Source organism: Ursus maritimus, unplaced genomic scaffold, assembly GCF_017311325.1.
Source record: "Ursus maritimus isolate PB19 unplaced genomic scaffold, ASM1731132v1 scaffold_10, whole genome shotgun sequence".
NCBI lineage: Eukaryota > Metazoa > Chordata > Mammalia > Carnivora > Ursidae > Ursus > Ursus maritimus.
In genome coordinates this window covers 20,225,719-20,248,305 of record NW_024423344.1, presented here as the reverse complement: position 1 = coordinate 20,248,305, position 22,587 = coordinate 20,225,719, and the positions used below count along the sequence as shown (strand labels likewise).

Genomic DNA, 22,587 nt, shown 5'->3' with positions numbered 1-22,587 from the left:
TTCTAGGCCTCAGGTGTGTGAAGCGGGTATGCAGCCTGGAGTGGGAAAGTGTGAGCAGCTGTGTGGAGTCCCATGGGCCGTGTGGAGAGCCAGGGGCGAGGAGTAGAGGTTGAACTCCCAGGCGACGTGCAGAACGTCGGACATTGTTCTCAGGCAGTGGGAAACCAGTGATGAAGTGTAAGCAGGGTGGTGGGCTGCTTTCCATTTTAACAGATCACCGTCACGTCAGCGGGAGTGGATTGAGTGGGGACGAGAATGGGTGTGTGGAGAATATTTCGAAGGAAGGCTACTGCTGGAGTCCCACTTGTTTGACCTGGGAGGATGGCAGTGGGCATGGCCGGAAGAGGAGGGACTCAAGATCTTTTTAGGAGAGGAGGAGTCAGCGGCACTTCAGGTGGGGCTGGCTCCCAGGTTTCTGTCTGGAACATTTGGGTGGATGGTGATGCCATTTGCTGAAACCAGGAGCACTGGAGGTTAGAGCGGCCTGGGGGGAGAGATCACGGTGCTTGAAGAGATGCCCCTGGAGAGGTGGCAAGGAGACAGTGGGATGTCCGTTTGTGGATCTTGGGAGGAAGGGGTAGCCTGCAGGCAGGGCACGTTCAACTTTATAGCAACACTCCTCACTTCAGCCTGCAGTAACTGCAAAATGCAACAGCTGAAAGGGCCGAGATTTTGTTCGAGAGGCATTGTGTTTTGGGGACTCAGTCACTTCTTCTTCACCTTGCAGGGTGGGATGGCACGCTCCTGGCAAGGTGCCACATCACACCGGTAAGGACAGACCCAGCCATTTTCAGCCCTGACTTTGCAACACTTCTCGTAGCCTCTCTAGCTTTTGCAAGATACATTGTAAACGTCTCTTAGAAATGAGCTCGCTGTGCCTTTTTGTAACATGTATTAAATTTCTAAAAGTTTTCATACTCTCTGATCTAGTTTCATGTTTGGGACTCTCTTCTAACTAGGAACATGAACAAAGTTTTACAAATAAAAATGTTCATCTTAGCAAAATTTATAATAGTTAAAAGTTGAGAAAAATGTAACAAGTGAAATAAGGTACATCCATGTGTTGGGATATTATGCAACCATTAAAATTTTCATTTATGAGAAAATGTAATAGTATAAATTTTATAATGACAGAAGCCTTTATTTTTAAGGATAAATTCGTTTATGTTAGAAACTGCTCTGTCAGTCATATATTATGAAGATCCAAGGCAGGGAGAAGCATCCCATGAAATGAGGGTGAGCAGAAAGATGGAGGAATCTGAATGAAGGAAAATGGAATGGAAGAAAGGATGCTTGTGATTTGAAATATAAACCCAGAAACCCACACCCGCCGTAGCCCCTGGCTCTTCTTCTCTGACCTGGATGCGGATGGCGAGGGGGATGCGCTGGGTGTGGACCACCCAGAGGTGTGGGTCTGCGCTGCTCTGGCGTGCAGGCTTGCTGATGGGGGGGTTGCCTTTCCGTACTGCCAAAAGCATCTGTAGGAAGGACTGTTCAGGAAGCTGTCTGCTGAGGGCTGCTGGAACACTCCCCTCGGAAGCGAGAGGCCATTCCATCAGCAGTTCTCCTCTCCCTCCCCACAGGGCCCCCCTGTGACTTAGTGCGCTGCCTTCCCACTGGCCCCCATCCCAAGGCTCTGCCAGACGCCTCTGTAGTGATGGCTTACTCTTCTTCCCATTGCTCTCTGCCATCCAACTCACAGGCCAGGTGCATAAGCATTTATTAAGCACTGCTGTGTACCAGGCACTGTGTACTGTGCTTGAATACACAGTCTCCTGTGGGGACAGATCTATGATCTGATTAAGTTCAATGCAGTGGAGATAGAAACACACACAGAAGTGGGAACCTCACTTCGATTGAGAGTGTTGGGAAAGGCTTCCTGCAGGAGACGGCTCCTGAGCACCTTGAGGAAAGAAAAGGTTACTTGGGTGATAAAAGGTAAGATGGGCACTCCAGGCAGAGGGGAGAAGCCACGTGTTGCATGAGAGAATGCCCCACCAAACACAATATGCACGCCCTTCTTGTTCTCCAAACTAATGCCGTCATCTTAGGCTACATTTGTGTTGAGTAGGGTCTGAGCCTTACTTGATATGATTATATCCGCAGAGCTAAACCTGGTATCTGTCTTGTGGAAGATACTCAACACATGCTGTTTGCACTGATCTGAAATGAGTGCTGTGGTTTGCGATTACACACCAAACTCCAAGAGACACCATTGTTAGGACATGCACATGGAGCTGGGATGGACCTCAAAAGCTAATTGTTTTTCTCCCCAGTCCCATCCTTCTTCCCATCTTGAAGCCTTTTCTTCCATCTTTTCCACTCTTACTGAAGCATGTGTAGTAATACTCTGAGCCCTTGGGGTGTTCACAAGCTGAGCCAGGACCAGTTGCGTTTGGGGACATTAGTTTCCTTCAACGTGAGACAGCTCTTCAGTCTTCCTTTGTCTTTCATGACCTTGGCATTTTTGAGTACTAGTCAGAATGTCCTTCCGTTTGAGTTTGTCTGCTGTTTCTTCATGGTTAAATTCAGGCTATTCATTTTTTATAAGAATACCATGGAAGTGATGTTATGCCCTTCTCAGTGGATGGTGTCCAGAGGCACATGATACTGATTTATCCTGTTTCGGGTGATGTTAACGTTGATCATTTGGGTAAGGCGGTGTCTGCCAAGTTTCTCTGCTTTAGTCACCCTTTTTAATTCATAAGTATTTTACGAGGAAATATTTTGAAACTCTATAAATACTGTTTCTCATCATATTTCTGTCCAGTAATTTTACTATCCATTGAGACTCCGTTGATGACTCTTACCAGAAACAAATACGACTGTGGTGTTTGCCAGATTGTCCTTTTTCTAATTTGTATAAGTATAGTATAAGTATATATAAGAGGGTGCCTCTTATACACTTTTTGGTTGGAATTTTATTATAAGGAAAAACTTTACTTCTCCTCCATATTTATTTATTTTTTCCATTGTTTATACCAGTATGGGCTCATGAGTTCTTAATTATTTCTGTGTGTGAGAATTCGTTACTACTGTTTATTTTCTTGCTCAAATTGTTCCAGGTTTGACCAGTGGGACACTGGCTTCTTCAGTCCAGCTTCTGTGACCTTTTGACTGTCCCTTCATTTTTTTTTTTTTTTTAAGATTTTATTTATTTACTTGAGAGAGTGTGAGAGAGACTACGAGCAGGGGGGAGGGTAGAGGGAGAAGCAGACTCTCCACTGAGCAGGGACCTGACTCAGGACTCCATCCCAGGAACCTGAGCTGAGGTAGACACTTAACTGACTGAGCCACCCAGGCACCCCTTGTCCCTTCACTTTCTGATACCACATCTTACTTTTTGATACCACACAATGTTCCTGGCTCATCTTGTAAACTTCGTGCCTCAGCCCTAGAATTAATCATTCCTGCAGCCGTTTCTTTCATTGAAGAACAGATAATATATAGAAGCCAAAATCTGGGTGCTGCATGTGCTCACTGTTGGGGGAGATCATTGCTTCTAGGCCCGATCAGTAGACAGACCTAGGAAATATATGTGTGTACTCACACATCTGTAACTATATCTTTATCTTTTGTGTTTGTGGGGGGGGGTGATTGTGTACACACACACAGGAGTGCATACTGATACTTCCAATTCCAGTCTAACACCAAAAGAGTTTATTCTAATCTCCCCCCGCACAGCTGTAACTCCTGTGATGATAGTGAGAAACTCAGCTCTCATCCTCAGTGTATTTACTTGCGCAATCCTCAAGTACACACCGAATAGCTTCAGAACTGCTAATGTACATAGCCCATGTGCAAACCTGCTAACTAAAATACTATATTTGTGTACAGATCTTCTGATTTGCCTTAGACTGTGTAGTCAAATTACTATTTTCCAGAGTGACTTTTGCGAGTTCTCCCCCTACCCCCTTCAGTGTGGTCATATCATTCGTTTGTAATACAGATAGGTTCCCTTGTTTCTGTTTATATTCTATTTGGGGTCCACACCCTGCCCCCCGCCCCCGCACAGTCCTTGTTGATTTTATTTAGTTTTTTTTGAGTATGTGAAACATTAATTGGTTCCAAAACACAGAACCAAACCAAAAAATATACTCAGAGAAGTGCCACTCTGCTCCATCCCTTCTCCATTGCTGTTCCCTGCATTTGCCGAAGGTAGCAAATCTCATTCCTTACCCTTTCTTCTTAGGTGAAAGGTAGCACAGCGTAGCTATTTTTCTGTGCTTTGCCTTTTTCACTTTACAGTGTGTCCTGGAAATCACTTGTTATCCGCCTAAGTGATCTTGTTCATTCTTTCTCATAGCTGCAGAATACTGAGTGAATGTACCATAGTTCACTCACCCACTGTCTTACGTGAGCCTTCTCCTTGTGCATATGTGTCTTTGGATTACTTGGTGGGGATGGGGACGGTGTCTTCAAGATAAATTCCTGGAAGTGAGATTGCTGGATTAAAAGCTAAGCGCAGGTGTGGTTGGTTGGATATGGCCTTCCCTGTTGTACTGGTTTGCAGTACGTTAGTGATGTATGAGGGTGCCTTTTGCCCCCATAGACTTTCCAACAAAATATGTGTCATGCTTTGCAATTTTCTAGGCCAAGAATTTTGATAGTGGTTCATGCAAGGATGGTAGTAGTAGAGGTACTGAGAAGTGCTTAGACTTAAGATACAGTTTTGGAAAAAAAACAATTCAGTTTACAGTGGATTGCTTTGGATACTGATGCAGTGATTTTCCAACTGGGGCCCTCTCCAATTCTGTCTAAATATTAGGCATCAGTATTAACAGTCTACACTAGTAACTTCTTTTTACTTGCCTGATTTATGAAGCTTTTGGTGACTCTCACCTTCCTCTTGGGCCAGCCTTAATTTTTTTAAAAAGATTTATTTATTTATTTATTTATTTATTTATTTATTTATTTATTTATTTTAGAGAGAGAGCACACACAAGCAAGGGGGAGGGTCAGAGAGAAAGGGAGAGAATCTCAAGCAGGCTGCTTGCTGAGCTAGGAGCCCTACATGAGGCTCGATCTCACAGCCCTGAGATCATGACTTGAGCCAAAATCAAGAGTTGGCCGCTTAACCGACTGAGCCCCCCAGATGCCCCTTGGGCCAGTCAGTCTCATTATATATCCCAGTAAATATATGGCATTATAATAGCTAATGCTAACTGCTCTTAACAAATAATTTCTGACATTTCAGTGGCTTAAAGCAGCAGTTTATTTCTTGCTCACATTACAATCCAGTGCGGGTGTTTTTGAATTACGGCTCTCTTCCATATGGTAATTCAGGGACTCTGGTTCCTTCTAGAATGTAGTTACTCCATGCCCTGAGTCTTGGAGTCTTTGAGGAGTAAGTATGAAGAGAAAGTGAAAAAGGGACATCCTAACTGCCTTGGCCTGGAAGGGATGCACATTACTTTCTGTGTTCAGTTGCTGAGAACTGGTCACACGCCCGCTAGATGCAAGAGGGCCGGTAAATGTGGTCCCTGCAGGACAACAGCTTTCCAGGGAGCGCGCCATACATGGAGGGGAATAGAGATCGAGCTGGACGGTCAGCTAACTCTGCCACGGTTATTTAACAAAGTAAGTCACTTGGCTACTATGTGAGAATAAATAACGTGTTGCAGGATAGAACATCCTGAAGTATTACATTGTCAAATACTGAAGAATGGTTGAAAAGTATCTATTAGTGTAATCCCTCCTAATCTGTGGGGGACAGTTCCAGGACCCCCCAGTGGATGACTGAAACTACAGACGGTACTGATCCCTGGACATACTGTGTTTAAATATCCTGTAATACAAGTCATGTGAATGGGGTCTCTCTCCCTCTCAAAATACCTTATCGTACGGCACTCACCCTTCTTCTTGGGATGATGTGAGATGATCCAGTGCCTACATGGTGAATTGACATGAGGTGCATGACATAGGCCCTGTGACGCAGTGTTAGGCCACTGCTGGCCTTCGGAGGGTCCTGCAGAAAAAGGATCATCTGCTTCAGGACCGCAGGTGTCCATGGGTACCTGAAAGCGGGAACAAGGAGGGACTGCTCGTGATCATGGAGTTTAGCATCAGGGATTGAAGAGTTGGTGTACAAAAGGAGGAACAGTGTTTAACTTTGAAGGGTTAGTAAGTCTAGTAGAGGAGTTCCAAATAACAAGAATTGTGGATGAAAAAAGAGGTTTGTATTTTCATTCGTCTGCTCCTTCATTCGTTCAAGAGACAACACTAGAGCCTGTGTGCGGCTGGCTGTGTACACGGTGCTGTTAGGTCGGGGGCAGGGGGGAGGCGGAGGCGGGGGTGGTGACGTTTGCTTGTACGCAGACAGGAGGATGTCGTGCAGGTAGGGGGAGAAGTGATTAAGCAGAAGCCAGAATAGTGGGACATTTCCCTCACTTTGAGCCTAGAAAAAAACCACAAAAAACCTTCTGAGAATATTATATAAAAGAAACTTTCCTAAAAGCTTTTAAAGTGCAGTACTTTGTTAGAACAAATGGATCATCTTAAATAAGAAAAATGTCAGATTCTCATAAACAAGATGCTATTTTATGTTCTTTTCAGAATATCATATTTTTCGATCATGTAAAAAATGGGTATTTCTCACATTCTTAAGTGTTGTAGGCTTTGGGCTCATCTTAATTGGAAAAAGTTAATATTGTTCTCATCATGCAGGACTTTGATTTATAAGGGGACTACCAGAGAGAAAGATCTGTTATAATATTTAATAGCCGCACCAGTAGAGTAATGCTAGTAACCAACACGTGAACTGCACGCTACAGTTCACGGAGTCCTAGATAATCGACCCAAGCTGATTATCACCACAACCCTGGGAAGTAGGCAAGGCCTGGACTGATATCATCATAGGAGTCGTAGTTGTATGTAGATGTCAGATGTATCGCCGTTCTCCCCATTTTACAGTCGAGGAAACTGACACTTGAGGATGTAAATGATGTGCCTAGAATCTGTAAATTTAAATTCCCAAAGAGAGAAAATAAATTTTAAATTCCGATGTTGTCGTCTAATTGTATTTGTGTTCAAGAATAAAAAATCCAGTTGAGTTTTTTCAAAACTCCATTTACTTCTTGTCTGTGATTGTCAGGGTGGGAGGTAGAAGTTAAGAAAATACGGTTAATATTTCCAAGTACTGTGATATTTTCCATTGTTTGAATTGCGTCTCTTGTCTGACAATTAATTGCCTTCTTCGTTTTCTTTTGGTTTTTATAGTAATTGATTTTATGGTACGTTAAATGTCGGGGGGAAAATGCTGAAAGGATGGGACTTTTATTCTGGGAGCCAGTTTTTTTTTCTCTTCAGGGACTTATTTGTTTGTTCTATAAGCAAAAGAACTGCACTGGATCCTAACTCCTTTGCACTCACGTTTATTGGTGATTAATACTGTCACTCTGTAACTGATAACCAGCTGTTCTGTTCTCGCAGGTGGGGTGACTGCTCTCTGTTGGGACCCTGTCCAGCGAGTGTTGTTCTCGGGCAGCTCAGATCACTCTGTCATCATGTGGGACATCGGTGGGAGAAAAGGAACAGCCATCGAGCTCCAAGGACACAAGTAAGGCTGCTGGTGCTTTTATTAACAAACTCAGAGAAAAGATTCCCAGCGGAAAGCTAGAACAGAGGCGTGGGGTCCGGTGTCTATGGCAGGATCTTAGCATGGGAAGGAACGTTGCAGGAACACAAATAATGGCCACTTTGAATTGTATCTGTGCATAGGTATGTTTTTTTATTTATACCTCATTTAATTCCACAGAGGATTTGAGAGTGCTTGCAAAAACCGTAAAATAGAATAATGGCAGCAAAAAAATAAAAAGTAAAAATGAGAACCAGGGAGACTTAGGAGTAAAGATTTAGAATGCTAGGGAAAAAAAGCTTAAAAATATAAGCCACGAAGGCCTATGGAATTTCGATAATTGAGTTCAAATGTGGCAAGATTCCTGGCAACTTAAGGAAAAGGGGAACGATACTATGCTTACACTCTCTATTTTGTACTTGACCAAATATTTATTGAGGACTCCCCTTGATTCATATCAGGCTCTTCTTCCTTGAGGGGCGGATTTCACAGGGCTGAGAGGAAGAGCAAAGAAAGCTTTGGGTTTCCTTGGAGCCGTTCTCAAACTTTGCAGTGTGCAGAGAGTCACCCAGGAATTTGTTAAAATGTAGACTCCTGGACCCTGTCTGTGAAGATTCCAGTCACTGGGAGCCGCAGCTGTCTGTGCTGTTCCGCTGTACCAAGCCTCCCAGGCAGCTCTCCCGGAGGCCCTCCGGCCTCACTCTGACCTCTCCCACCCTGTGCTGCCCACCCGTCCTGGGGGCAAAGCCTGGTCATGGGCAGAGAACTGTAGACCCGCTTTGGAGCTCTAAAGCTAATCTGAATTGTTTTCCACTTGTAAAGTTTTCACAGTGATGTTAACAGCAACTCTGGACAGCCATAAACAAACGTTAGTAAGGCCCCCACGAACTGACTGGTTTTAAGTAACATTAGTTCTTTTTGTAAATCTACCCAGAAACGCTGATTTTAAAATAGTCCCCTAAGTAGTTACATCTACAGTCGGGATTATTAGATATGAACGGATTCGATTTCGGAGGCCTCTGCACAAATAATCATCTTAGTGTTAGAATTTAGTCTTCGAGAAGTAGCTGCGAGGCCTTCTTTCCCACATTAGAGAATAGACCCGTTGTCTGGGGCCTTGTCTGGCTTGTGGGGCCACTGGGACCTCGTCATCAGCCCATTAGGGGAATCATTCACTTGTAGTTATCTCCGTGACAAGGGGACATGCATCAGTATTGTTTAAAAGGAGTTGACATCATCCATGTAAATGAAGAAAAAGAGAAGCCAAACACAGTCCTGTTATACTCAGTTATCCTCCAATCTGCTAAGTAATTCCTGCCACCTCAGGCTCTCTCGGAGAAATAAAAGGCCAGTTTTGAATGAAGATCAGTAATATTTGTTGGGCTCATTCAGATGAGCTCATAACTAGTTTTTTTTGGCACAGTGGTTAATAAAGCCTGCAGGCAGTCTTGCATGACCCACCCACAAGGTAGTAAAGTGTAACAGTGCCCAACGCCAGCAGCACTGTGTGCTGAGTGCCCTCGTGCAAACTGCTGATCTGGAAACCTTGCACCTATCGTTTGGTAAGAAAGGAAGAGCTGTAAAATTGAGATAGAGTCTCTCAGTCCCAGAAAAATGGAACCTGAACTAATAGGTCTTCCAGTTTCTAAGGAGTACAGACTTGGCCTTTTCGAAGATGGAACTGACCACGCTTGGGAGTCCATCCTGATAATCCACACCCTTAAACCTAGTGGATGGCAGGCTGGTGAGATCAGGAGCTGCCGATCGTGCTGGCTTTAAACAGGAATGATGGCAGAAGGCCTTTGCCCGGTGCTTTATTTAACTCAAGCTGAGGAATAAAGGGAACTCTGGGAGGGGCTCCTCGTCCCCAGGCCTTAGCCTGCGAGGGGCTGCCTGCTGTCACATGGCCAGGGAGAAATGAACTTCCTCAGCATCACTTGGGGTCTCCCTGTTCGAGTGGGTTTGAGTGCCCGAGATGGAGCCCAGGAAGATAACGGAGCTGCTGGAAGTAGGAGGATGGGACTCACAGAAGGTAGTGGAAGGAAGGGGCCAGGGCAGCAGGCAGGAAGGAGAACCACAGGGCCACGTTCACAGCCACCATTCCTTTGCCTTGAAAATTGGCCACGGGATTGGTGTTCAGTAATTGTATTTCGTCAGAGAGCAAACAGATACCTCCGTGTCATCTTGCAAGAACTCTGTATGTGTAGGAGGGAAGCCAGATGTCATCTTGTAGATGAGAATATTGAGTCCTCAAAGCCCCCAGCTGGTAGCTTAGGTCTCCCAAACCTTAGTTCAGTCGAACAGTAAAAGCTCCTTGGAGCCTTCTTTGTATCCTGCACTGCACTGGGTAGTGGGGCTACTGAAACGAACATTGACTCACTGATGGTCCCCTCAGTACTCCATAATGTTTTCTGTCTTTCTACTTTAGAGGCCAAAGAGTTTCTTCTTGGGGCCTGCAGCTGCCCCTTGCTGTCCTTCAATTCCTCTTTTTCCCACCTTCCCCCCAGGGTGACTACGGGTGATTAGAGTTCCAAATCAGGCACTGAATTGGTGAGCTTGGGAACTGGGCAAAGCCAACCAGACCAGAGACCCCCCCAGAGGGGTGGGGAGACTGCCTTCCCCTCTGGTGGGAATATCCAAGCATGAGGTGGAGGGACAGCTCCTCAGGTCTTCTGTCCTGGGTTCTGTGGCTTCATTCCATCCTTCAGCAGCAGAAATATGACAGTTTTGCAAGTAATTCGATTTGGTGTATAAAAATCCCATCAAAGAGCTTTAGCACAAGAGTAACTAAAATGTCTCTAAGTCCAAAGGACGAAAGGAAGAAAGTGTGCTTCTATACAGTATGGTCTGCATTTGAAACATTCTGGTGGGTTTATTCCCTGTAGCAGGTGGAACGTGATTGTGTGCTAGCTCGTGAAAGGAAAGGCAAAGGGAAGGTTCCAGTTTCAGGGACCAGTTATGTTCTTGAAGTATCTGTTACCAGTTGGGTGGATATTCTAGAAGCATAAACCTGGATGTTTATTGTCCCATGCCTGTGTCAAATCTAATAGTGATACTTGGGCTTTTTAGATCCTTTTATTCTTAGATACCTATCATTTCATGACCAACTTTATGACCATAATTTTCCTTTCTAACAGTATTTTTCTTAGGCTTCTAAGACTGTGGCAATTTAATTTAATGGTAATTTGATTTAAAGCACAGATAAGGGTCTGTGCGGTTTCTTGAGATGGAACCCTCCACCAACACTGGGATTCTGCAGGTGACATGGGACGTGGTCACCGCCCCGGTTGTTGGCACACAGGGTCTGTGTATTTGCTTCCTTTTTCCACAGTCCCAGCTCTTGGTTTTTCTCTTCCAACTCTTAGCACGTGTAAGACTTTCGTTACAAGCATCTTCGAAGCCTTTTGGTAAAGAAAGGGGCTATTCGTAAATAAATATCCATCGGGAGAGTTTGGACCTTTCCTCTTTATCAGGTAAATTGCATGTCAAGTTAGGACAGGAAGTAAAATTCCCACATTCATCCTCTCCTGGGTTTGGAGAAGGAGAGCGAGGGTCAAGGAGAGCAGCTTTCTCTCTTGGTGAATCTCGGATTTAGGAGCATTTCTCATTGTAGCACTAGAGAATTATTAGGATCCGGGGGAAGAGATGTCTTTTCCATTTCTAATTGAACTAAATGCAAAATAGATCAAAGAATTAGAAATGAGGGTTTTCATAGAGGGGAGAACCTTATCAAGGGGGACATGCTGTACTGCGTGGTTATAAATCGCTGGCCTTTGCGCCAGGCCAGGTCGTATTTGAGCCAGCCCTTCTGCTAATGGCCGTGTCAGCCTTGGCAGGACTCTTCATCTCTCTGATCCTCGGTTTTCTCATCTCTAAAGTAAGGATAATATTGGAAAGAGAAACCCTCAAAGATTGTCCAAAACCATAAATGATAGAGTGCTTGTAAAATAATCAGCACAAGAAGGGCTCCTGGATGGTTCAGTCGGTGAAGCATCTGCCTTCGGCTTAGGTCATGATCCCACGGTCCTGGGCTCAAGCCCCACACTGGGCTCCCTGCTCAGTGGGGAGTCTGCTTCTCCCTCTTGTTCTGACCCTTCTTCCCACTTGTGCTCTCTCTCTCTCTCTATCTCAAATAAATAAAATCTTTTTTAAAAATCAGCACAAGAGTAAGGGCTAGTAAGTGGTGGTTGTTAAAATTATGCTTGTTAACAGAATTATGGTAATTTGAAAATCAAGCTTTTGGATAGGAGTCGTATTTCTCTCTGAATATAGCGTATTCCGTGGAAACACGGCCACATGTACCTACTCCCTCTGTAATACATTCAACAGCTGTTTACTGAGCTCCATTTATATACCAGACTTTGTAGTAGGCACTCTGGATACAAAGGGGACTGTGAAAACAGTTGCTGACTAAATGGAACAGGCTAGATGCTGAGAAATGGGGTAAAGGTGGGACAGTGTGCCAGTTTGACTAAAAGATGGGAAGCCTCTGTGGAGGGAGTCACTCTTGATTTGGGTCTTAGGAGATGAATAGGTTCTCGTAGTTCTCAGGATCAGGAGGTTACCCGAAATAGAGCTGTGTGAACTCAGTACAGTGTTTTCAGGAAATCGCAAGTGGACAAAAGGGCAGTGGCTAATCCAGACTTCTACCATAGCCGGTAAACCAGCCAGATGTTGCTGATCTTGACCAAGTGCTCCTAGGCAAGATCCCTGTGGAGGGAAACCCTTCCAGGGTCCCTTTGGTGCGAGATGACCCCAGGTATCAGTTACCGGGAGACCTCACGTGTGTGGGTTACTCATGAGCCTTTTCTGGTCCTTGGAGGTTAGGTTTGGGAAGCTTATGAATATGGGAGTTCCGAATCTAAGAGAGTGAGTTCTTTGGTAGTAGATGCATAACTGATTAGATTTTCCCCAAGTCACCTAGGACTTTTCATCAAAGAAATGAAAGCTGCTATACCTTTAAGCCCCCCCCCCCCCGCCAGGAGGCGGAAGAGGGCCTAAGTTGACATTTGGGCAGATGTTTATGTCTGAAAATTGGTTTCTATAAAGAGAAGAAAGGCCTCTCCACCCTTTTCCCGAGCAAGCAGCAGACACAGGACCTGGGCCTCCTACCTGTGCTGTCCCACAGGGCCCCATGCTTGGGCTAATGTTGTGCTGTCACCATCTTGTCATTATTAGTACATTTTTAGCAAGGGGCCTTGTATTTTCATCCATCATCAAGCCCCCCATATTATGTAGCTAGGCCTAATAAGACATAGGTTCTCTTAGCGCTGGTGAGAAAGGAAATGAGGCCTTCCCTAGTAAGTATAGTCTTTGGAGATGGCAGATGCTGGTCGTTGTGAAAAGTGAGGGTTTTGTGCACTGGTGAGAGCGTTTGCGGTGCAATACGTGGAGCTCTCAGCTGTGAAATAATAACCAGTTTTGAGATGCTTTCTAGTATAAATGCTACACTGATGTCAGATGAAACATGCTTGTAAGAAGAAGGTATCTTTTATTCTTCGTAACCCTTAATCTGTGAACCTGGAGATGTTCCCTTACCTCGTTTTTAGCTGCAAGGTAGTTACATTGTGAACCCTTAAATTAAGAAGTCCCTGAGCAGCTTTATTACAAAGCTTGGAATCCAGCATTCGTCACTGTGTTCCACTCTTCTGTGTTGGAATATTAACAGTATTGGAGTCCCATAAATTATGTATTTGTTGCTGGATGTTGCTGCCAGCTATGAGTGGCAAAGCAGTTCCTTCTGTAGCTTATTGTGGCTTTACAAGATCACTGATGTGTATCAAGATGCCTTAACAAATGAAATGTAGTTCAAATCACAGGGTTCCGAGTCGGCTCGACTAGATAGATTTTCCTTCTTGCCCTTCAATGTCAGAATGGTGGTGCTCCATGCTTTAAAACAGGTGAAATAACAACCAAGAGAGATGGAAAACAATAGACTCTTTTTTTTTTTAACATGGAAAACAATAGACTCTTTTTTTTTTTTAACAAATACCTGTCAAAAAGATTTTATATTAGTCATTAATTTAATACAGGAACTAGTAAGATGTTACAACCAGTTCCAAGGAAAAAGAGCAGATATATGCATAGGCAGGGGAGAATGGAAAGAATTTGTAGGTAGATTCACAATTGGCTTCCTCCATGGGCAGGGCGGGGCGGGGTAGGGGCAGGGGCATGGAGATTTGTTGCTTCTTCACTGGAAAGATTCACTTGCCATAATACCAGGTTAACATTTACAGAGTTAGAAAGTAGCACAGTTAAAGGTATTGCAAGATGCAGGCCCCTGTAGAATCAGATAACCCAGAAAGGTGTGCCAGATAACACCTGATCCTCCCCTGAAGATGCCAGTACTTTCTTTTTGCACATGTCATTCTTTCACAGTCTGCCTGATAGTTCTTCCCCCGTCCTCTCCTGGCATCATCATAATTTCAGAGATTATTCTTGATTACAGAAGAAGGTTGGTCTCCTAAGGTTTAGCCTAATTATTGACATTGTGCAGTGAGAGTGTTAATTAACCATACAGGTCTTCTTGGTTTGCTTTGCAAGTATAGAGCCATGGAGTATTAAATAGCGATCGAGCCACAGAATTAACTTCTGCCTGGACATGTTTATAAGGAATCCTAGATTGGGCTTTTCAAAGCCTCTGTTATTTGTTATACCAAGACTAGGAAACCAAGCCCAAAAATATTCTCCGCCATATGTCACCAATAGTTATTTACACCTTGGTTGAATTCCTTGAGTTTTCCGACATTTGCCAGGTTCCTGGCCTGGTGGTTTCCTTACCACCTATAAGGCCAGGACCCTGCAAACCAGGTAGTAGGCCAGTTTTCCTAGGAGGGCTTTGTAGCCGTTGGCTCTGTAAGTTCAAGTGGCTAGTCATATCTGATTGAATGAGCGTCATTCTCTAATATGACATTCTAGGTAAGGACTTGGTTGCCCAACCATATCCTGTGGATAGATGCTAACCGAACCTATGAAATAATTTTTATCTTGTCTTTAAAATTAAGGGGATTCAGTAATACTTTTTGAATTCTGGTGAAATCATTGAATGGTGGACATCATTTTTAAACGTTTCTATTTAGCTTATAAAAGCAGAGTTTACAAGATTGTAGGTTAGAGATAGGATAAAAAGTAGGAGAAAAAGCACCCTCCTATATCCAAAAAATAGAACATTATAAAACAACATCAACAGTATTCCAGACAAATAACCACAGTAAAGTGTACCTCTTCAGTTCATGCAGTCCTGTGTAATTAATCCTTGTTCTGCTGATTCTTGGTTTAGGAGTCTACATTCATGAAGCCATCTGCATCCAGACTAAAAAGAGTCCAAAATCCAAGGAAATCCTAACTCAGTCGACTGGCACAGCTTAAAAATTACCTAAGCAGTGTCAGCTCTGTAACTTTTGCCCGAGAGTCTATTCTTTTGAAATATCAGTATTTTAAAACACCTGGTACATGTAGTCCTTTTCCATGAAACTCTAAGATTGACCTTTCTGGCCTGTAGCTTATAGCAGAGCCTTGGGCAAGCATCAGAGTAAAACAGAAATTGTCTATAGATTATGAAGACTTTAATGGTTAGTTTTTTGTACTGCGACAAATAGTAATCCTAATAAAGGAGAATGAAATTCTCTATTGCGATAGCCTACATAACTATCTCCTGAGAATTTTGATCAGTATTCCCTGGAGGGGAAAGCATATTATAGACAATGAGAGCTCTGATAAACCTCCAGGGTCCTTCCATAAAATATGCAACTTCAGAAATACTTACATTAATAAAATTTTATCTAAACTGACTTGACCTAGGGAAGGCCGAGTATCTCCTGATCTGGTGACTCTTCCCATGAAACTCTTAAAATAGCAACACAGCAAACACACATAGTTATTTATAGCGTCTCTCTTTTTATAAGGCAGAGGAGTACATCTTTACAATCCCCAAGGATCCCTCTAGGGAATCTCGAACATAGTTGTAGGTCTACGTAGGAGGTATGCTAGGTTTTTTATTTTATTTTTTCAAAATATAGGGTATGGCCCAGGAAGGCAAAATCATAAGAGTAGTCAAAGATGTTTTTGGGACTTTAACCAAGTCAGCCTAAAGCTCTTGAAAATAATGTGGTGACACACAGAATCTTTGCTAACGAGGCAGATTTTATAGAAGGTAAAGAATATCCTTTTGCGTTGTAGTCAAAGGCATTAATCAGTAAGGCAAGGAAGCAAGCCATCAAAACTGAGGGAACTGTGCCAAGATTTTAATGCATTTTATAGCTCTTTTTTCAGATTTGAGTATTATAAACCAAAGCAAATAAAATTCACTTTCCAAGTTTTGTTCTTCATTTTTCTCTCTCATATTCTGGAACAAACTTATACTTTATTTTCGAAGTGCCTTTCTTATCCGTAATCTCTCACAAATGTACAATGGAGTTTTCCAGAGGCTGCGTGATGAGTGGTATCAGAACAAATACAGACATTAGAAAGATTTGCAGAAATGTTAAACAATGCATTTTTGTCATCAAAATTTGTCACCTTGGGAAATATAATTTTCACCAAAAATTTGTTATCTATATTAAAATATAATTGCTATAAAATATTGCTATTTTCAAATCAGTATTTTTAAAAAATGCTCAGTTTTTATCTCAAATACAATAAATATTGATAATTTCTTATTTAAATCAAAGCTCTTCTGTGTTCTCAAATTAGTTTTAAGAGTGTAAAGTGATCCTGAGACGAAAAAGTTTAAAAACCATTGCTTTAAGACAAAACTACCATATTTTCTCTTTTAAAAACAAAAGCCCATGCATAGTTATATCTTGTTTCCATCATTGCCCCTAGCATAATCTCAACCACCCATTTTAATTATAATAATTAACCAGAGTGACTAACTTATATTTCATAGAGAAAATTGGGAGGAGGGAGGATGTGGATAATTGAGAACTGTCACATACAAGCATTTTAGCAGACTAGCAAAGCTCATGAACACACACAACAGAAATTTCTCCTGCAATATAACCACTTTTACATCTCCTTAAGGTGGCAAAAATGAACACGTTCATGGAAGTGACTCACCCGAGTTGTAGCCTCTCTATAATGTAAAAAATGAGAAGCAAACGTATATAAACTTAATATTATGCTTTGTAATCAAAGTTTCAGTATTCTGACTTACTTAAGTTATCTAAGTGGATAGATATCCAATGATTGTTTAGCAATTAGCTCTACTTATAGTAATCCATTTTAAGTTACCTAAAGATCTTAGGGATTACCTTTAAGTTGCTGTGCTATAAAACATAATCGCTATTTATATGAAAAGTTTTTCAAAACAATTATTTAGTTGAGTTGAACATGAATTTATGTTTTTCATGTATAGCATTACATAGGCATAATATTAGCTTATTTGACCAGTTATCCTATATATATTTAGAAGAAATCAACCCGAGTAAAGTAAGAGGTACAGTTGCTCATACTTAACACTGATGAATCAGAGAAAGACATAGCTGTGTTTTAAAATTTATCACACTCGTCTCACTTGCCCAAGAGTTCACCTCAATTCTGTGAACTTAGATTCTTAAAATGTTACTGAGTTAGTATTTTCTGTAAAAGAATTTTTAAGTCTAGTAAATTTAAAGTTTTAGGGGCTCGGATTTCTTTTTTTTCTGTTAAGTTTATGAAAATTCAATTTATATAAGCACTTGCTTATCTTTATAAGCCAAACAGAACAAGTTCTTGTAATCTAAAAAGTACTATAATCTAAAAAAAAAAGAAAAAAATAAAAAATTAGGAAGAAAGAATACTGTAATCTAAGTTATCGATGCCCTCTGGCAGTAGGCTAGCATTCCAGACATGAGGGGGCAAGGCCTTACTGAACTGTAGTCACAGACACAGATTTAACAGCTTCAGTCCCACAACTTCAGCCGCAGGTCAGAAGGAAGCACAAAAGCACACAAATCACCGGTCTAGATTGCAAGGAGCTGTTCTTCCCATTGGGCACAGAATTCTCAATTGATTTGAGTTCAAAATAGAAAAATATTCAAACCGAAACAACCAAGAAGCCCTATTCCCTGTTCCCTCACCCGGTGGAAAATAACGTCTGTAACCTTTTGTTAGTGATCACCACGTCGTCAGACCACAGAATTGGACTCTCCATGGTGGCTACCCCAAGAGGGAATAATTCGTCAGCCGTGTATGAACTAGAAAGAAAAATAAAGCACAAAATGAGTACAGAGGGAATGAAAACTAGAGAAAATAGAGAGGCAGCAAAACTCAAGTCTGCTGCTGCTTTGGCTTCACCCTGGAAGCCAAAGAAATGGCGCCTGGGCTTAGCCATTATGACACGCTCCACACCTCAGCCAACGCGATTTGCCTGACTCTGGCGGGTCAGTGCTGTGGGCGTTTCGATGAATGACCTCCAGTACTCTTGAAGGATACTTTTTTTAAAAAAAAAAAAAAAAAAAAGGTAAAATCATGGCTTTTGAACAAATACAGAGTGACCATGTACCATAGCTTTTATTTAATGAATCAATTAAGGAAGGAGCCAGTCCCACCTTACAACTAGTTCCACCACCAGCTTTTTTCCTCAAGTGTCGGTAGCTGACAAAGACTCTCTCTTCCTGAGGCCTCAGCATCTTAAAAAACATTCTGATTCCACCTGATTTCTAAATCTGTGCTCCGGGCTCAAAGGGGCTCAAAGGGGAGCATGTGCATTGATTGACTCTGCTGGGCTTCCTGCCTTTAGGGCTTTCGCCTTGCTCTCCAGAACTGTCGCTGACCCTGGCTTTCTTTTGCAGTGACAAAGTCCAGGCCCTTTCCTATGCGCAGCACACACGGCAGCTCATCTCCTGCGGTGGTGATGGCGGGATCGTGGTCTGGAACATGGACGTGGAGAGGCAGGAGGTAGGTGTCACGGCAGGTCACAGGGCCACTCCGTGGCTGGTGGGCTGGACTGTGTGCATGCAGTTCTGGCTGGGCTGAAAAACGCCTCAGCCTTCCCTCCTGCTCATTACTTATTTTTCTTATGATTAAACCATGAAAGAAGACTTGTTATGTCAGAGAATAAAAGATTCTAGTAGAAAAGGAAATTCCTTTTTTTTTTTTACCCCTCCCAAATTGGCCTGTAACATTCATGTAATAGTGATTTCATAAGAATTTCAACCGAGACGAAGCTCTTTAGACTTCGGATCTGTTGCTCCGTTCACAACCAAACTTCAGGTGCGAAAGAGGGAACCATCTGTTTTCAGACGATTATGCCTTAAAGTGCCCTAGGAACACACAAGACTCAAGTGTTTTATGTTACCCGGGAAATGGTGGCTAATGTGTGAGAAATAGTATTTGATGAAGGAAGAGTTCTTTGCTTGATATTAGTAGTAATATCAGAAATAACTGTTTTTGCGCTTCTTTATGAGTCATGGTCTAAACAGTTCTCCAGATGCAAATATATACACTGTCTTTGTTAGGAATACATTTACGTTTTCTCCTGGCATTCTGTTTCTATGAGTTTTCTTTTTTCATCTTTGAGCATCTTAACAATGGACATGTTTACTAAATATCCCCTTGACAAGGACTTCGAAGTTAGCGGTATTCTCTTTTCCCTAGAATTTTGCTGGGTGAACTTTCCCTTTGACGGTTGACGGTGTATATTCATCTAATGTATTTCCTTGCAGGATGCAAGAATTAGAAAAGCAACACTTTAAAAAGACAAAAGCAATTTCCCAACTTCTTTCCATGCCCTCACCCCAATCTCATTTCAAGAGAGTAGTTGCTATTATCCACCATGCAATGCCTTTCAAATGCCAGTAATTAAATGCTTAAGAAGATTAAAGCCTGACTTGCTCAAACCATAAATCCGTGGGAGTTCTATTAGTAACTAATTAAAATGATCATTACTGTTAGGAAGTGGGGAACTGTAGAATATTGCTTTTGAAAGTACCACTTGGCCCCTTCAGTGTAAAGGCAGGGAAATTGGTACAATGTGTGCTGGCCATGCCAGCCAGACTGCCCATGTGACTTCCCATTCTGTACGATAGTCTCCTCTGGGTGAGGGACAGTCACACCTCGCCTGTCCCCGCTTCTTCCCAGGCCTAACTGACCAGGAGAAGGGGAACCGCCAGGCTCTCTTGCCTCCGTGCAGGTAGACTCCACCGTTGATGGACAGAGGCCCAAAGGAAGATAATGATGTGCTTTCCAGAGATGAACCCAGTCGGTTGCGGGGCAGTCCTTTGAGCCATCTTGCTTAAATTATGCCCTTTGACATGCAGATATGGGAGCACTTGCAGCTTGTTAACTATCTTGAATCTTCTTCGGGTGATTCAGAGCCCAAGTGAGTAGAGAGGGTCCCAGCCATTTTTTTTTTTTTTTTTTTTTTTTTTTTTTTTTTTTGCTGGTGTCATATTTTATAAACCTAAATCCTCTGAGATGTATCTGTGGGGCTTCTGGGTCATGGCCAGAGCTGTGCAGTGCTTACCTCAAGAGGCTGGAGACGTGTAAGGTTGCACTGCTTGATTTTCTGGAAGAAAAAAATGTATGGGAGAAGATTTCAGAAGACTATTACATGGTATAAATGATGCGATTACAGTTGCTGTAGGATAGAGCAGTAGTGCTGGGCATTTAGGAAGGGGTGTTACCATTGTTGGCTCACATTCGCAGCAGAGAGTTTGTGGAAGGACGTAGCGCTGAAAGATTGATGGGGCCTGGCTGTGCGCTGAGGGGGACAGGAAACACCATGAGGAAGGACAAGGTGAACGAGGGAAGTGGTGCCCTGGGCACTGGTGCTTGTGAGCAGTGGAAGCCGTCAGAGACGATAGTGTGGCCATGGGGGTGGCACTGGGGGGCAGATGGAAGAAGGTGTGGCTGAGCATATCTCATAGGCTAAATGTGTTTAATGAATGTGTTAATGAAATCCATTTTTTCCGAAATTGTATCCTTTTCTAGAAGTATGTATGAACATGTTCTTTGTAGAAAAGTTACAGAGTGCTCCTTAACCAATAGAAAACATGTCAGTTACTCAATACCAACCACCCCAGGAATACCACCGGTAACATCCTTCCTTACAATTTTCTCTGCAAAAACACATGTGCGCGGTTTGTTTTTGGGGGGTTTTTGGACAAAAAATGGAATCATACAACACATGCTGATTTTTTTTTCCTTTTCCTGTTCCTTACTCCCATTGCCCTCTTCATAGATACCCACTACAGTGCATTTGATATATGTCCTAAACCTGCATGCTTCCTTATAAAAGATACAGTAGTGGGTACGTGACAGTTTTTTGTAAATCCTCCTGATTTTCCTGCATTGTAAGTGTTTTGAAAAGTCACAACATAGGTAATTCTTTTAGGGATAAAATGTTTTCCTGAAAACTCTTATTTTGTTAAATCAGTCTTTAAACTGATTAGAGCTTGGAAATTACAAAGGAAATCAAGGCTTACTTCTTAAGAACTCTTTGGTTTTAATAAAATAAATAGACCAAGAATTGGGAACTCTTCAAATATCACCTTCTTTTCGTTTTTGAGACAATGTGTAGTTTTAGGTTCGTTTCTGCTTGAAGGGAGGTAGAAGAGGCCAAATGCCCAAATCTGTTCTCTAACAGGGCTTCTTCAGAGAAGGATTACATCAACAGAGAAAAGCTACGAGAAAAATCTCGTAGAGAGAGGGCACTGGCCATTGTTTGCCACATTTCTCAAACTTGTTCGATCTCAGGGTTCTTTTATAGTAAGTGTCCTGTGAGTCAAATGGGAGTTCTCTGGAACTTACTTTAGAGCAACCCTGGGGTTGGATATATTTTTCCAGGTTCCTTGGGTTCAGTCATATGTGGAAAGAGATCTGTCCCTCTGCCAAGTGATGAATGTTCCAAGTTGGACGTGGAACTCGAGAAACAGATGCAGAGTCACTCTATGCATAATCTGTGAAGATTTGCTGAAGAATAGCTTTACGCTTAACACATCTCTTAAACCCATTTGACATTGTTTCGAGTACTCATGATGGAGTTGGGAAATAGTGAAGTGAACAAAGGCAGAATGGTGTGTGGTCCGTGAGGCAAGGAGCGGAGTCTCCAAGCTCGCTGGGCCCTGCCATGAGCGGACAGTGGACAGGCAGCTTTCCTGAGTACCCACTGTGGGCAGGTTGTATCCTTCCAGCACAGGTAGCTGTGTACACGTGACATGTGCAGTCACACGTAACTGTATTTTGCCAGAGCAAATCTAATTGCATGAGATCCGAGAATATCTGATAAAGTCAACGTGGCTGTCAGAACTCTGCGAGTGACCTGGCCCCAGCCGCCCCTGAATGCTCCTGACCCTCGCCACCCCACCTGGGCCATCCCACCCTCCCGGCGCTCTGCTGCTCCTCCTCAGGCCTTTACACTTCCACTTACTTAAATAATTGATATTAATAATATTGTCTTGTTTAGTCTTCCTCATAAATTATAAGCCCCACGGCGGGAGAGATTCTTTTTATCAGCACTACATCCCCAGGGCTCGAGCTACAATAGGCATTCAGTAAATGTTTTTTAAATGACTAACTGAGAAATCACACCTCTGTTTCTTATAAACACATCTTGATTCTGTAACTTTCATCAGTGTTAATGGTACCGTTGTCCTCACTGCTTTGCAATGTGAACTGTTGTGTGCTTAATTTCACAAGACCCCTGAATGGTTGGACAGTGATTCCTGCCAAAAGTGTGATCAGCCTTTCTTCTGGAACTTCAAGCAAATGTGGGACAGTAAGAAAATTGGCCTAAGACAGGTGGGTGATATGGATCCCTCATCAAACTGGAATAGAGCGGAAACAGCTTCACCTGTGAGCTTAGACGAGCTAGCCCCCTCCCGCCGCCCCAGGCAGGGGTTGTGGTGGGGGTCAGGCACTACCCTGGAGCCACTCTGAGACCCCATGTTAATTCATTCTCTTATCTGCTGCAGCTCGTTCCTACTGCATTCAGTTTCTGAAGGAACTTGTTCCAAGTAGTTAAGGGATATGATTTTAGAATTCTAGTGGCATCTACGGAAATGCACCTTAAAATTAGAGGGATCATGCTT

At 42.8% G+C, this 22,587-nt stretch overlaps 1 protein-coding gene across 2 annotated transcripts in view; it reads left to right on the top strand.

The window, feature by feature from the left end:
- The window catches only part of WDFY2 (WD repeat and FYVE domain containing 2), a 173,038-nt gene that overhangs the window by 140,179 nt on the left and 10,272 nt on the right, over positions 1-22,587 (top strand). For both annotated transcript variants that reach the window (XM_040622490.1, XM_040622492.1), the window contains exons 7-9: positions 7,432-7,558; positions 18,349-18,454; positions 22,196-22,297. In XM_040622490.1, coding sequence (XP_040478424.1) covers positions 7,432-7,558; positions 18,349-18,454; positions 22,196-22,297 — 335 coding nt within the window. The remainder of the gene's footprint in view (positions 1-7,431; positions 7,559-18,348; positions 18,455-22,195; positions 22,298-22,587) is intronic.